The sequence below is a fragment of the Carassius auratus genome, chromosome 47, assembly GCF_003368295.1.
Source record: "Carassius auratus strain Wakin chromosome 47, ASM336829v1, whole genome shotgun sequence".
Classification (NCBI taxonomy): domain Eukaryota; kingdom Metazoa; phylum Chordata; class Actinopteri; order Cypriniformes; family Cyprinidae; genus Carassius; species Carassius auratus.
In genome coordinates, this window is record NC_039289.1 from 6,598,981 (window position 1) to 6,614,345 (window position 15,365).

The 15,365-nt window shown below is 37.8% G+C and overlaps 1 protein-coding gene across 1 annotated transcript; it reads left to right on the forward strand.

The window, feature by feature from the left end:
• The first annotated feature begins 483 nt into the window (after positions 1–483).
• LOC113064935 (nuclear factor interleukin-3-regulated protein-like) lies at positions 484–9,383 on the forward strand. Its single transcript, XM_026235950.1, has 2 exons — positions 484–757; positions 7,264–9,383. The coding sequence occupies exon 2, from the start codon at positions 7,384–7,386 to the stop codon at positions 8,167–8,169; it is 786 nt and encodes a 261-aa protein (XP_026091735.1). The 5' UTR covers positions 484–757; positions 7,264–7,383; the 3' UTR covers positions 8,170–9,383.
• Positions 9,384–15,365: the final 5,982 nt, after the last annotated feature.

Consider the following 15,365-nt stretch of genomic DNA (forward strand, 5'->3'; position numbering starts at 1 on the left):
AACTGAATTATGACACATTTATGTAGTTATTAATCTGAAAGGAGGAGCTAGCAATGACGTGACAGTAATCACATGAACAGATGAAAAACTTCAAAATCCGTCACTGAAAATCCATATTAAGTGACCATTATTTAATATTAAATGAGATTATGCTGGTTACATCACTGGGAATGAGTGCCTATTTTGAAGGTGATCAAGGATTTTATGTCTTTTCAAAACAGCACAGACTTCTGTGATCCCTACATTTAGAGCCTGCATTACACTAGTTGATGGCTGAAGATGTAGTTGAACAGCAAGGACCTAGTCAAGGGTGAGAGCAGATTAGTTTTCTGTCCTTCAGAAATGCTTATCAGAACAATCAGTAAGAGTGGTCTTCCATATCTGATCTTTTTTTTTTCATAAATGCACTCACACCCACTGATACACGTATGTGAGGGACATGTGGGCCATGGTGTAGACCCACCGGCTTTGTGTTAAAAGAAGTAGACACAGACAGGGGCTTGTGGGCTGATCTCATAAAGAGGTGAACAGGCAGCCTCTAACTTTTAATCACACTTCACACCAAAGAGAAGCCACGAGTCAGAGAGGAGGGCGTTTAATCAGCGCTGCGAGGCAGGTGAGACACTCTGGTCACACACAGACAAGACAAGTGTTTGAAGTGTGGGGAGTCGGCTGGTTCCAGTAATGTGGAGCATCCTTGGTGATGTCAACGCTGGGTGACCCGACAAGGCTTCAGGAACTCTCAGAAGCTGTGAAGGTAAGGACCGGGGACTTTTGTGTGTCCATCAGTGGTCAGCTTTGAACATATTTATGAAAGGGTGATTTAATTACGAAAAATAAGAAACTTCCTTTCACTTTCTGACTTTCTTTAGAATCTGAGAGATGCAGACATTCATAGTTTGTGGTTCATAGTTCATGGCACTTGAATGCAGTAGACAAAGTGAAAATCTACATGTAACTAAAACTAATTTCAAATGTAACCTTTGGTTTACTGCCATTGCAAGCATCAGATTTCCAGACCTCAGAATGAAACACGTATATTATATAAATCAGTACACATGAAGCGGTCTAATTTTAGGTTAATGTGGTCAATTTTGCATATATAAACCTTTAAATGGGGTCGAATGCAATAGATACATTTCATATCATGTAACATTCAATATTTAAAGCAGCTGTATTAGGCCTTATTGTCATACAAAAGTGTATATAAGATTCGACTGCATTTGATTTGTTTCTAATTGCATCTGGAAATGTTAATTTCCTTGCAGAATATATCCAAATATTGAGGATTTTAGCTTTTGAAAGCTTCAAATGTGAGCGAAGGATCTTGAGAGGGTGGTGCATGTGGGTAATTTTGAAAGCGTGTGTGGTGTCCTGATGATCTAAAAGATTTCAAGGGAAGATTAGATTAAAAAAAATTGCTGAAAAATATGTTAAAAGTCGCAGTCGCAAAATGGCATCTCTGATGTAAGTGCGGCTTAAAATTATGCCATCTTTTTCTGTGCGTCTCATGCTAAAGATATTTATTTGCTATTCCCATCAAACAAGTATTGGTTAAAAAGTCAAAATTATATTGCAAGCATAACCATGCATGAACTTCACAAGTTTGTATAAAACTTGGTGATCATATTTTTTTAAAGAAAACCTCAAATGTTTCCAGGTTTAAATTTGATTTTGGATCCCAGATTTTCAACGTAGTCTTAGACTTTTGGTCCTCACACTATTGATTGATAATTTGTTTTTAAAAAAATATAAAAAACTGGAATAAATTAATATTGCACATATGCAATACAGCTGAATTATTTCAAGGAAAAACGTATAATAAAAATAAGTACAAGTAGTCGTTATTTTCTATGAAAACATCTGAGCGTCTCGTTTAAAAAAAAATCATTTTAAAAACTATAGACCAGGAAACGAAGATGTACAGAGCAGCAGGTGTTGAGGACAGAGACCAACAGATATGCAGTTAAAAAGGAGAAGTTTAAGAGTTTGTTACTGAAAAGCACCATCTAAACTTAGAGCATCAGTAAGCAGCAGGTGCAGGTCTGACTGAGGCCTCTGGGGGCCTTGAGACCACCATACCGCTACAGTAATCGAAAGCGGTATTTGAGACCCATTAAAACATAAAAACACTGATGTTTCCTGGGAAAAAAGGTTTTGTGACAACATGCCCCAATAGGATTAAACTATTTGGAGGAAGTCAATGACACAATCGAGTAGTCTGTGATAGGCTTAGGATATATACTGTGTAAATGGAGAGAAGAGAGAGAGATTAATATGTTTTTATGTTTATGCAAGCTACACTGTGAGGCATATTGTATTTCAAGAGCTTTTCTGGTTTTCTGATTAACTTCTGTTCATTGCATAGCCTACCCAACACAGGAAGAGGAAAAGCTTGTGAACAACTTCTTTTGACTTTCTCTTTGTGTATGCATGTATGTGTATATTTGTGGCACAGCAACAAAGCAGGCTCAAGGTATATTTAGCTACACAGCATGTCACCATCACCACAACTAAACTGCTAGCATATCCTATGAGCGCATGTCCACATTAGCAGGCTGGGAGACAACAGAAACCTCTCACAATTAGCCAGCGATGCCTAAAACAAATGCACATTCTCCCAGCAATGGTTTCAAAATCGGTTTAGACAATTAGCAACAGAGAGATTAAGTCGAAAAATGCCAATCCGCAAGTTAGCAACTTATGTTAAATGCACAGCAGTTTCACATTCCAGTGACAGGCTGAATATAATAGGTAGTATTACCAACTACTATAATCATAAACAAATGTCTTAGAGGGAATCAGCAGAGCTATAGTGATGAAACCAAACCAAATATCAGAAACAAAAGGTGAGAACTTCATGCTATGTGTTTACAGGACAGCAGCAAAGCTGCCGATGTCAAAAGTATCATGTGAGCAACATTCAAACTGCAAAGCTAATACCCCACCACCCCATTTACATATTGACACCTTAAAGTCTTTTATTTTGACACATCACTAAGAAATGTTGACTGATAAAGAGAAGGTTAGTCTTGGAGCAGAGCCACATGTCACTGTGGTTAGCATACCACTATTGCCCACACAATTGTTTTAAAAAAAAAAAGACCCTGTTTGCAGGCTAACACTAGTTATATGGGTAACAGGTGCAACAATTCCATTCATCAATGGGAAAACATGAAATGGCCAGGGGTAAAACGGAGTTTACGTATCAAGGATCAGTGTCCATAGGATTATGCAGCATTCTGAAGCATAGTATGATAGCTACATATAAACAATGTTTAGCATTTAAAGTCCAACCAACAATATAATATCCTTGAAAGTTTGAGTCAGAATAGTTACCAAAGAGCTGTGAAAGTGAGTAGATGAATTTAGCTGTCCAAATGGCGTTTATGTTTTGTATTGTAGTCCTATTTAGCCACTTGTTAGCAACCTGCCTTTTTTAAGACAAGTGAAAGCTTCAAAAAGTAAATATATTTTAAGTCATTCAATAAAATGTGAAAATATATTGAGGTTGTGTTCACCACAGTCCTTATTTCAGGTAATTAACCAAAAAAAAAAAACATTGAGTTAAGCATGATGGAATTGGAAGGGCTAAATGCGAACTCGTTTCTGGGTTTTGGCCAACAAAAATATATCATACCTGCAGTGCTGGATACCTTTTTTTGGACCAATTCTTGCATCTATTTAAAGATTGGTTTAAACTTAAGCCGAACTTGTCTTGAATTTATATGTTTTGAACTCAACCTTATAGTGACACCTAGTGGTGTGGAGGAAGCATAATGCAAAAGCTAAGGTATACAGGCATTTTATGTGCTATTCAGCTAACCATGATTCAATTATACAGCCAGTGAAAAACTCAATAATGAGGGGTTACCAAGGTAAAACAAAAAAAGATTTAGCTGATCACATGATCCCAACAATAGACAACCCTCACCACGAAAAATAAAACCACTTAAAGATTGCATGATTTTGAGAGTACAAACAAAGTCCCTTTTAAGGAAAGTGTGTTGATTTTGCATAATGACCGTTTGACCAATAACATGCAGACATTGTATGTAATCGACCATCGTGGTGCATGAGAAGGTGGGGTCTACAGGGAACGATCAAAGTGTTGCAAATATGTGTACATATTAGTGTTGGACTTGAAGCAGCACCGAGAATACCTATTGGTGTATGACATCAAAGTACTGTGAGAGCGATTCAAAAGCACAAGAAGACATCTGCTCTCGTTACTTTGTCATACAACAATTGGTCTGGGCAATGCAAACAAAGCCAAAACCTGGATATTTTAGGCAATATAGAAATCCTGGCAAGGACATGTCATGGGAAAATGGCATGTTTGGTCTCCCTACTTATACATAAAGTCCTAAACACGCGTCTGAACACTGACTAGCAACCAGAACTTCTAACGGCAGCTGCAGCGACATGATCACTTTACCAAACTGTCAATTGGCTCTTTTATTTAGAAAGCAGGACTTATTCTGCCATGTTGCCATTAGACTTTCTCCCATTGCATTCTTTAATGTTCCATCTTGGAAACAAAGATGAACTCCCTCACAAAAGAAAAAAAGCCATAGTGTTCACAACTGTGACAACGAGCCCTTATCAGGATCAACTAAACACCGGGTTTTCAAAAGTATGTGAAATATTTAAAGTTTGCGGCATATAATCTTTAAAATACATCCGAGGGTTTTACACACTGGTCGGTTATTGTGGCGACATTTGCACGCCCCGAAATGTGCTACTGAACGAAACGAGCTGTGATTGGTTGTTTGACATGTCGGTCAAACGACCTCATGGGTGGGCCTTGGCCAAAGAAAGCTGCAATGAATTCAATACCTATTTTTTACATGACATTTAAGGGAGGGTCCTTCAGAAATCAGACTTGACTCAACAAGACTCAAAACTATCTTGTTTATTTGCTAATAAAGCCACGTTTCCACCGCAGGAACTTTACCCAAGAACTAGGGACTTCGGGCTGGTACTCGGTGTGTTTCCACCGCAGGAACCAGGAACTAAATAAAGTTCTGGTAGTACTTTTTCAAAGTTCCGGAACTTTCGGGGGCGGGACTTGGGCGCTAAACATCATGATTGGTTGAGTTCACGTAGCATTGTGGTTTCAACCACCATTTATTCGGATCATTTTCAAAATATTACTGTTATTGTGTCATGAAATGTAATTTTAGAAAATGTCATTCGTTTTGGGTAAATCTAACAGGTAATCTTGGGTCTGTATTCAATTTATCTATATGTTAAAATGAAAATAAAAAAAGGCAAATTGATATAATATTTTGTTTCATTGTAATGGCTGTATATATGCACATTTCCCTGAACTAAGTACATTTTTTGCAGCGGTTATTATGTTTAAATGAAAACGAAAGGAGGCAGTGGTATGAACTACCGAGGAATCAAGTACAAATCTGCGTACTTGGTATTTAGTATTTAGGGGGGGGGGGGGGTTGGCGGGGTTAGTTCCTGGTACTAATGTTCCGAGCAATTTCGGTGGAAACGCGGCATAAATCTATATCTACAGGTCTATATCTATATTTATTTTTATGTGTAACACGACAATGCTGTGCTTTTCTAACTAGAAATGCAAATCTAGTTTATCTTTTTTAAACTATTTGTACTTTAAAGTGAAGTTACTGCACACAAACACACACGCTAACAGTGGTCAGCATAGTGCCGCATTGCAGGCGTGGTCTCATAGCTGTGGTTTGAGCGAGCATCCACAATTCATCCCCTCCACACCAAGACCATGCTTTTCTTGCACTGTGTTCAACAAACACACATTTCATAGGCTCATGGATTGGCCTAACAGTCTGCTTTGTGGTAAACATACACGCACCTCTCTGTCACGCTCTAAGCTCAGATTTCCAGCTCATAAAAAGGCAGAACAAATAAAAGAAAGGGATGAACAGGATGTGGTTAGCCTACACTGAAACCTACACACTCTGTTAACTTGGAGATAGGTTCTGAAGAGAGAAAAAAAGAAACCACAGTGAGCGCAGGGTTAGATGTACAAGCTGCAAGTTGCGCACAACTAGAAGATCTGTGTGTACCCTGATGCTACTGTTGAGATTTTGATCATATGCATTGGGTAGATAGAGTGGATACAGAATTTTGCAATATAGCAGCAGGGCTATTTTAGGTATCTAAAATTAAAACCATAGTATATCTCACAGAGTATATCTCATGAAAATGAAATATCAAAAGAAGTGTCATTTGCAGTGAAGTGGCACAAAAACTAGTTTTAATTTAAACTACTCACAAAAAAAATAGATTTCACGCTACTAAATAAATCATCAATACACTAATTAAATTTCACATTTAAGGGTTTCTGTCTAATGCAGTGGATTTCAGACATTTGTCAATGTGACTCAAGTGTCCAAATACTGTATAATCATCTATCAGCAGGTTTCATTTTTCTTATGCTCTTTAGAAACTAACATATAAGACCAGTATGATTGTGTGGAAGGAAATTATGTTTTATCTGACCTTTTGTCTGGAAAGGAAACTAGAATTATCAGTTGTAGTTGTCAGGTTAGAGACAGAACACAATGGGTCAATGACATCAGAGGGGAAGTAGGTCTATACAGTTGTAAGCATAGCATTTGGTCTCACTAGATCTCTCTCTGCCCTTCACAATCAAACATTCTTCCACTGGTAACCCACAAAATGACGGCCCATCAGACAGTGTGGGGGTTTTTGGAACCACCGGTAGGAAGAATTCGGTTCCCACCCTGTCTGAATCACCCTGGTGGTCGCATTCATATCCAGGATGCTTCACACTCCCCCAATGTAGATTAACACTTGATAGTCACTTCCAAGAGGCTGTGCTATTAGCATTGTTAAAGCATTTTTAAGTATCGACAGTATTGGCAATTGCTTATAGGCAGAGAGCTGAACCTTAATATTTTAATATTAGTTAGCAGAACAGTTGTGTATTTGGTCGATCGACTGACTAACGCGACTGCAACAGCAACAACAACAACAACGGTCACCACAAGGGGATTTTTTTATGCATTACCTCATCTACACCCCTAATGACTAGACCATTACAGAGTTTTAGGTTCAGACATGAAGCACCTGTAAACAAGCTGGTCTCTAGCATGCAACAGTCAACTGGTTCAGTAGAAACTGCTTTGATATGATACTCATAACTTCTTATAGTTCGCACTGATGACTGCTCGGTGAAATCTGACACACGAATGAAACAACACGACCACCTGCAAAGGAAATAACTTTGCTCTTTTGTTGTAGGTAAAGCTCCTGATGACAGCATGACTGAGAAGAGGCACTAACATCTGAGTAACTCCACACACAGAAAGAGAACAGGTGCATCTAGTGCGGTACCAACCCGAAAAGTCACACCTGGTGAAAATGGAGTCCGCTTTCTCACAGGTGACTTGGGAACCTGAGGGAGAAGCTGAAGAGATCTCTCCGAGAGGTCTGGGATTGCGTCGCAAACGGGAATTCATACCTGATGACAAGAAAGATGCGAGCTACTGGGAGAAACGCCGCAAGAACAATGAAGCGGCAAAGCGCTCGCGAGAGAAACGAAGGGTCAGTGACTATGTTATGGAGACACGATTGGTTTCGTTGAATGAGGAAAACGCTCGTCTGCGAGCCGAGCTGTTGGCTCTGAAGCTTCGATACGGTTTGCTTAACCCAGGGATACCCTATTCCCCATCTCAAAGGGCTTTATCTCAGCTTCACACTTTGGTGCCGCAACCTTTGGTTTCTTGCCCAGACAAAGACCTCTACTGGGGTAGACAGCAAGACAGAGAGCCTTCCAATCTATCGGGGAACCAACAAGCACCCGTCTGTCTTGGCACCCACCCCGGGTCGGCATTCCTGCCTACGCATCCTATGGCCATACGAAGAAATCACCCATATCTCCTAGACTTCCCCAGTCTCCATTCTTCTACAGCTGCACCTTTACCCTTTCCTCCATGCCTCACCCCAGCAGCAGCATCTTGGGCAGGACGGCCCCTGCTCCAGCCTCGGAATCAGAGGATCTTGTCGGACGAAGAGGGTGAGCAGCAGGTGCCAGCAGATTCCAGCACTGCCCTGCCCCATAAACTAAGACTGAAGACGCAAAACTGCCAGCGCAAAGATAACAGAGCTAAATCTGCGTCGCCAAATCCAACATACATTTCAGACTGAAATCAAGCTCTGGACTAAAATAACTCCGTAGTTATGAGTCATCCTACTCATTATTGATAATCGAACATTGGCTATATTCCAGGAAGTGTGTTGCAAACCATCATGATAAAAAAAATATATACATTTCTTTGATCAAAAGGTCACTCATTCAGATAAAGTTTCCACAATACATTTTAAAGAGTCAATATTTCCATCATTGAGGTGGAAAGGTGGCAAACTTGAATTGGGGTAATGACGCACGTGTGTTTACAATTTTTTTTTTATCTTTCATATAGACAGGAACGTAGGGGGTGAAAGAAGGAGAACAATATTTTAGGAATAGAAATAGGAATGGAAAAAGGAATTGACCGAAGTTGGTCATTCACTCTGCCATAATTTATACAGACACTTCTCTATATTTCAGTCACTTCTTGCATTTGTAATGTATATTTAAATGTAGGTATTTATATTTATGTATTTGGAAGATGCTTTTATCCAAAGTGACTTTGCATCCAATGTATACATTTTATCATTCATGCATTCCCTGGAAATTGAACCTCGGTGTTGCTAGACTCATGATCCGCCGTTCGATCTAAAGAAATGCCACCTTCTTGTTTACTTCAGAATTTAACCTATGTCTGATTTAATTGGGCCTCTGATGTTAGACTGACATTTACACATTTGACAGATGCTTTAAGCAACTTAAATCACATTCAAATTATACATTTTATCAGTCCATGTCTTCCCCAGGATTCAAATCCATTACAAATACATTGAATTACTGTTTTGAGCTACACAAATTGTTCGTTTTGATATTTCAAATCAGCATTAATTAAAAAATGGGGAACAAAATGAAAAATTATACATTATTTTATGTATTATAATTCAAAGCACATTGTAAATTGATACTGATGGCATCTCTCTGAAGTTTCTCTCAAAATGTGAGTGTATGTTTCTGAGAGGTCTAACAACCAATCAGATGCATGCAAATGAAACCAAATGAAATTTTAGGGAAATTCACCATGCCTCAGAGTCTGAAAGAAGCGGATAAGAAGATAATTCTCAAATCTCAAATTTCAGCTACACAGTTATTTACTGAAATACGTATGTATTGAATTACAGACATGTATGCATTTAGTACACACATTTTTGCAATGTACATCCCAGGTACACTCTGTCATTTATTACTGAGCCTGTGATCGTGATGTTGCCAGGGTCATATGCTAACAGCTAATCTACATGAGAACTTAAATTACATGTATATATATATATATATATATATATATATATATATATATATATATAATAACTGTCTTGTTTTAAAGATTCACCTTTATTACAATTTTTGTCTAGCGTTATTAAGTTCTTCAGAAATTTTTTTTCATTTTTACAATAAACTGCAAATGAAAATCTAAGCTTTTTGACTTTATTATTCGCAACATTGCACAGTTCAGTCACACAGGATACAGAAATCATTTTTATAATATGCAGTGAGTATTATTTTTATCTTGATTGAGTTTTCTCCTTCGCTCACGGCTGTGAGGCTGGCCAAGTGTGTGAGTTGTGCTGCTTGCTTCTGGTGACCGGTTGAAGGATTCCACGGGGCTGCTGTGGTTTGTAAGTGTGAAAGGGGGCTGCAAACAAAGTTTCAGTGGCAAGTAGTGGGAAAGGTGGAGTGGGGGTTTCTCAGCACTTATTAGTCACCGTTCATGATCAGTTGTGATGTCTACAACGCATACACCGCAAACACACTGCAGAAAGTGAAAAGACCGAGCAACAATTCGCTATAGTCACTAAAGGCAAGCGAGTTATTCACTGACTTGCATAACAAGATTAACGCAAATAAATCTTGTATAACTACGAAACTGCTTCTTTAAAACAAAGTTGCTTTTAGCGTTTAGCATTTTTGTTGTTCACAACTGGATTAGTTTCCATTTCACACTCACTTTATACTGTTAAAAGTTCTTAATTTCTTCTTTTTCTTGCTTTAACCACCTGAGAGATTCAGGGAGAGAAGTACAGCGAAGAAATAGGAAGTTAAAAGTATATTGTCTTTGTCTTATACAGCTGAAAACCACATCCTCTAGTGCAAGATCTAGTTGTTTTCTTGTATTTATCGTTGTTGAAAATCTATCTTAGGCTACTTCTGGTAGTTCCTATGGTGCTAGCAGAAGCTACAAGCTAACAGACTTGCTAATCTTAACAAATTACATTATACAGCTTTATAAATTCGCATTCTGACTGGTCAGTCTCATCATTTTGCAGTCAAATATTTTTAACATTGATCGCTAAGCTATATATGTAAGCAATAAGGTATGAGAGGCCGTGCTGTATCATGAATAAATCATGACTGAAGGGTGTTACTGAAATATTCTCTTCAACTATGATTTATTCACAATACAGCAAGGCCTCAAGTACCTTATTGCTTTTATAAAACGGATACCACATAATAAAATATATATATATATATATAGTGAAATTGTACTATTTTGAACCGAGTTTGTTAAATACTATCCTTCCGCAAAAAAATAAAAATAAAAAACAATAAAGTTCCTGATAGCAACAGTAAATTGCATGAAATGGTCCGAACATTTTTAACACCATATATGGTATTTTCTCACACATATACATCTGCTTTTACTCTCAGCATGAGAAAACGTCTGTTTTCAGTCTTTTAGTTTTGAAACTGACCGATTCACGGCACAGTGCGAGTTTGCAAGCGTCATTACATACAGAATCATAACTGAAACAGAAATATAGTAATATTCCCTCCTCACTTCGGAAACTGTATGCATATATATATATATATATATATATATATATATACACTTTAAAAATGATGATAGTATGAAAATATAACAAAAGACTAACAAAAATTCTGAAGTAAAATTAGGAAATGCTTGCGATCCGCAAGCACATCAAACATGATGGAAAAGACTCATAATGATGGGAATTTTTTTATGTCACCAAAGTGCATTCTTGTCCTGTTCAAATACAACATATAAGAGATATTATGATTCTCCAAAAACAAAAACTTTATTTATACATATTTCAGTCAACACTCTCTATTACTACAATGTAAGTGCAAAATACTGCATCCCAGCACAAACGACACAATGATGCACTGTGTCTCTCAGTGTCTGGTTGGCATGACTGTGCATGATTTGTGGTGTAAAAATAAAATGTTCATGCATTGAGTAGTTGGTGCCCTTATGTAATCAATGAAATTGGGGTGTTCGTCATGGCATGGTATAAGTTCGCTGAGTCGGACTTCCATCCTTCCGAGTTTGGACTTGCCAAGTTTGACTCAGAAAAATGAACTCTTGAGGACGGGAGGATGCGAGTCCAGTCATTCTACAAATGGAACGGCAGCGTACTTGATAGCGTCACTCAGCATGCAATAGGCCTGCATGCTTTACTTGAATTAACTTATTTTTTATTTTCAATATATTAAATATATTAGTATTAAAAAGCTAATATGTACCTACTCTATTTTCCCTTTATATTTATAATGAAATTGAATATAATATTAAACAACTGCCTCTTTTTTTATTTTAAAAAACTATTAAACATATTAATATGTGGTTCAGATAACTTTACTACTGTGATTATATTTACGTCGTTTAAAATAAAATATGTGCAAACAACTGCCTCTTTTCATTAAGAAAAATCTAGCAATAAACCCACTCAGCTACAATTTAAATAAAAAAGCGGGAAAAATGGTTGAAAGGTGTAAATCAATTGTAACAGTATTTCAAAATGTATTACTTACAGTTGTGAGTTTTCTCCTCCGCCATTGATGCGAACCTGGTTCAAACTGAATTCTGGGTTATTCTGGGGTTTTCTATTCTATTCTATTCTAATTCTGGGGTCACCTCTCCATGCATCCTCGGTAAAAGGGGCGGATCAAGAACACATCCGGGGATTTGAACTGGACTTTGCTAGATGTGAACTTTGAATTGGAACAGTACTTGGGCAGCAACTGATGACATTTCTCAAGTCCACAAGAACACAAGTACAGACAAGTACCCATATTGAGAAACTGCTATAGTGAAAATTGAAGTCATTGTCCCATTAGGGCGCGGCCATATTGTGCTGATTTGGGACCAGAGTCTGCGCAGTAGAGAGCTAAGTGGAGCCACATCCCACTCATAGACAGTAAAAGAAATGGACACAGCGACCCCATTGGAACTAAATTGAGACAAGTGAAGCCCATTTTTAGCGTTTTTTAGCACTTCCGTTTCTGACGCGCAGACTCAAACGAAGCTTGACGACGTCAGCAACCTGTCTGACAGATGTAAATCTTCTAAGTAGCTGTGCGTGCAAACTGCCATCGTTAATCTTGCAGAGACGGCGAGTTTGAGCGGGGAGTTCTTTGTCGTGAGTGAGCAGGAGTAAGTATTCTGATTAATTATTTTGTATAGTATTTTAAAATGTAACGGCAGTACGCCATATTAAGTTAATTGCCTGCGAGCTTCTCCTCCTGTCTGTACAGTAATTTCTCTACTGTGCCACAGAGAGTCGAGTGGTTATGACGCAATCGCTAGCCTATTTTTACAAAAACTGTTTCTACGGGGCCATAATGTAACAAAGAAGGTAATGGAGCCCTTTATACATTGTCGTGTATCTTTAGAAATAAATAATGTACAAACGGAGTCTTTAAACGCCTCAGATGTAAAGTTATTCGCTGTCAAAGTGACGCCAAAATGAATGGGAGTCAATGGGATGCTAACGCAAGTGAAGTTCTGCTACAAGATGGTCCAATTTTTTTATCTGTTGATTTTTCGTATAAGAGGCTTGTGTTAAAAATAAGGTAAATACAACTCCAATCTCTTCCTGAAGATCCCGAAAAAAGTCTGCTGGCGCCTCAGTTCGCTCATGACGTTTTACTTACTCACATCAGCGTGAAAAAATGTACATTAAATGGCATAAACCATGTTTGAAAACAAAATATTTACAGTGAAATTTAATTATTTAGTTTGTCTTCTTTTGAGGACTAGTGCTGCACACTTATGCCTTGTCCAAATACCTACACTTGCGGTCTTTACACTTGACTACTTATATGACGTATTTCCTGTATTTGGCCCAAGTGTTCAAGTGAGCATGAAGACAACAAGTGTGTGTACAACTTTTCATTATCTGATGGGACACGCTTTAATGTCTGGTTCTTCTAATTAAGTGATAAAAAGAAGTTGCAAATGATGTATAAAATAAATCCGACTCGCCTTTGAACCAATAAAACGTGTAGTACTTTGTTTTACTACCAAATTATATGTAATATCTTATTATCAATAATATTTAACTTAGGCTACATATTGCAAAGGTTTCTATAAACAACATATTGTATCCACAGACTGGTTTAAAGAAACTTAGCCTAGCTATATCAACACTAACATAAGTAGCCTTAAGGTTGCTTTAAGAAATATACACCGCATTTTTCAACATCCTTCGGTAATTATTAACTCTTCTTGATTCATTAATCAAACTAATTGTCTCCTCTTTTCTGTCATTCACCAAAAATATAAACAGTGGCATTGTTATATTTTATCCACTGACATAGCCTAGCTATACCAACTCTTAACAGAAGAAATGATTGCTAAAAAATATTATACACCACATTCTTAAAAATCCTTCCTTAATGACAGTCTTGTTTCATCAATCACACATTTTTCTTTCAGTTTGAGTCACAGCCTGACATGTGAGATGGCTTTGTGCAATGACATCATAGGTTAGCAAAAGTGCTAAATTATACCATGAAGATGAATATTCCAGACTGCAACACTACTAGACATTTTGTAGGCGTAATAATGATTCAGTACTTCCAAAAACAAATCCATCAATTGCAAAATACAAAATTGCAGTGCATATTAAAAATGGAAACACAATGCAAAAGACTTTGAAAACACAGAACAATGCCTGCACTGATCATTATCTGGATTTGCACAGAGTTCTGAACTCTATAATCAGTAAAAGCATATTAATATTGCATTGATAGAGATCTTGCATCTTTGGTGAGAATGTGAAACACAACACTTCTCTTTTTTAGTTTATTCATAGACCGTTTAGTACAAAGTATCTGGTCACAGGCGACTTGATCTACAACATCATCTAGACATCAAAACCACTGTCATTTTGTAATACGATTACACTCATTTTCTTTTTGTTTATATGTACAGGTGCTGGTCATATGATTAGAATATCATCAAAAAGTTGATTTCACTAATTCTATTCAAAAAGTGAAACTTGTATATTATATTCATTCATTACACACAGACTGATATATTTCAAATGTTTATTTCTTTTCATTTTGATGCTTATAACTGAGAACTAAGGAAAATACCAAATTCAGTATCTCAGAAAATTTGAATATTACTTAAGACCAATCCAAACAAAAGATTTTTAGAAATCTTGGCCAACCGAAATGTATAAAATGAAAAGTATGAGCATGTACAGCACTCAATACTTGGGGCTCCTTTTGCCTGAATTACTGCAGCAATGTGGCGTTGCATGGAGTTGATCAGTCTGTGGCACTGCTCAGGTGTTATGAGAGCCCAGGTTTCTCTGATAGTGGCCTTCAGCTCTTCTGCATTGTTGGGTCTGGCATATCGCATCTTCCTCTTCACAACACCCCATAGATTTTCTATGGGGTTAAGGTCAGGTGAGTTTGCTGGCCAATTAAGAACAGGGATACCATAGTCCTTCAACCAGGTACTGGTGCCAAGTCCTGTTTGAAAATGTAATACACATCTCCATAAAGTTGTTCATTAGCAGGAAGCATGAAGTGCTCTAAAACTTCCTGGTATACAGCTGCGTTGACCTTGGACCTCAGAAAACACAGTGGACCAACACCAGCAGATGACATGGCACCACAAACCATCACTGACTGTGGAAACTTTAAACTGGACCTCAAGCAACGTGGCTTGTGTGCCTCTCCTCTCTTCCTCCAGACTCTGGGACCCTGATTTCCAAAGGAAATGCAAAATTTACTTTCATCAGAGCACATAACTTTGGACCACTCAGCAGCAGTCCAGTCCTTTTTGAAGCAAGACGCTTTTGATGCTGTCTGTTGTTGAAGAGTGGCTTGACACAAGGAATGCAACAGCTGAAACCCATGTCCTGCATATGTCTTTTTTATAGTGTTTCTTAAAGCACTGACTCCAGCTGCAGTCCACTCTTTGTGAATCTCCCCCACATTTTTGAATGGGTTTTGTTTCACA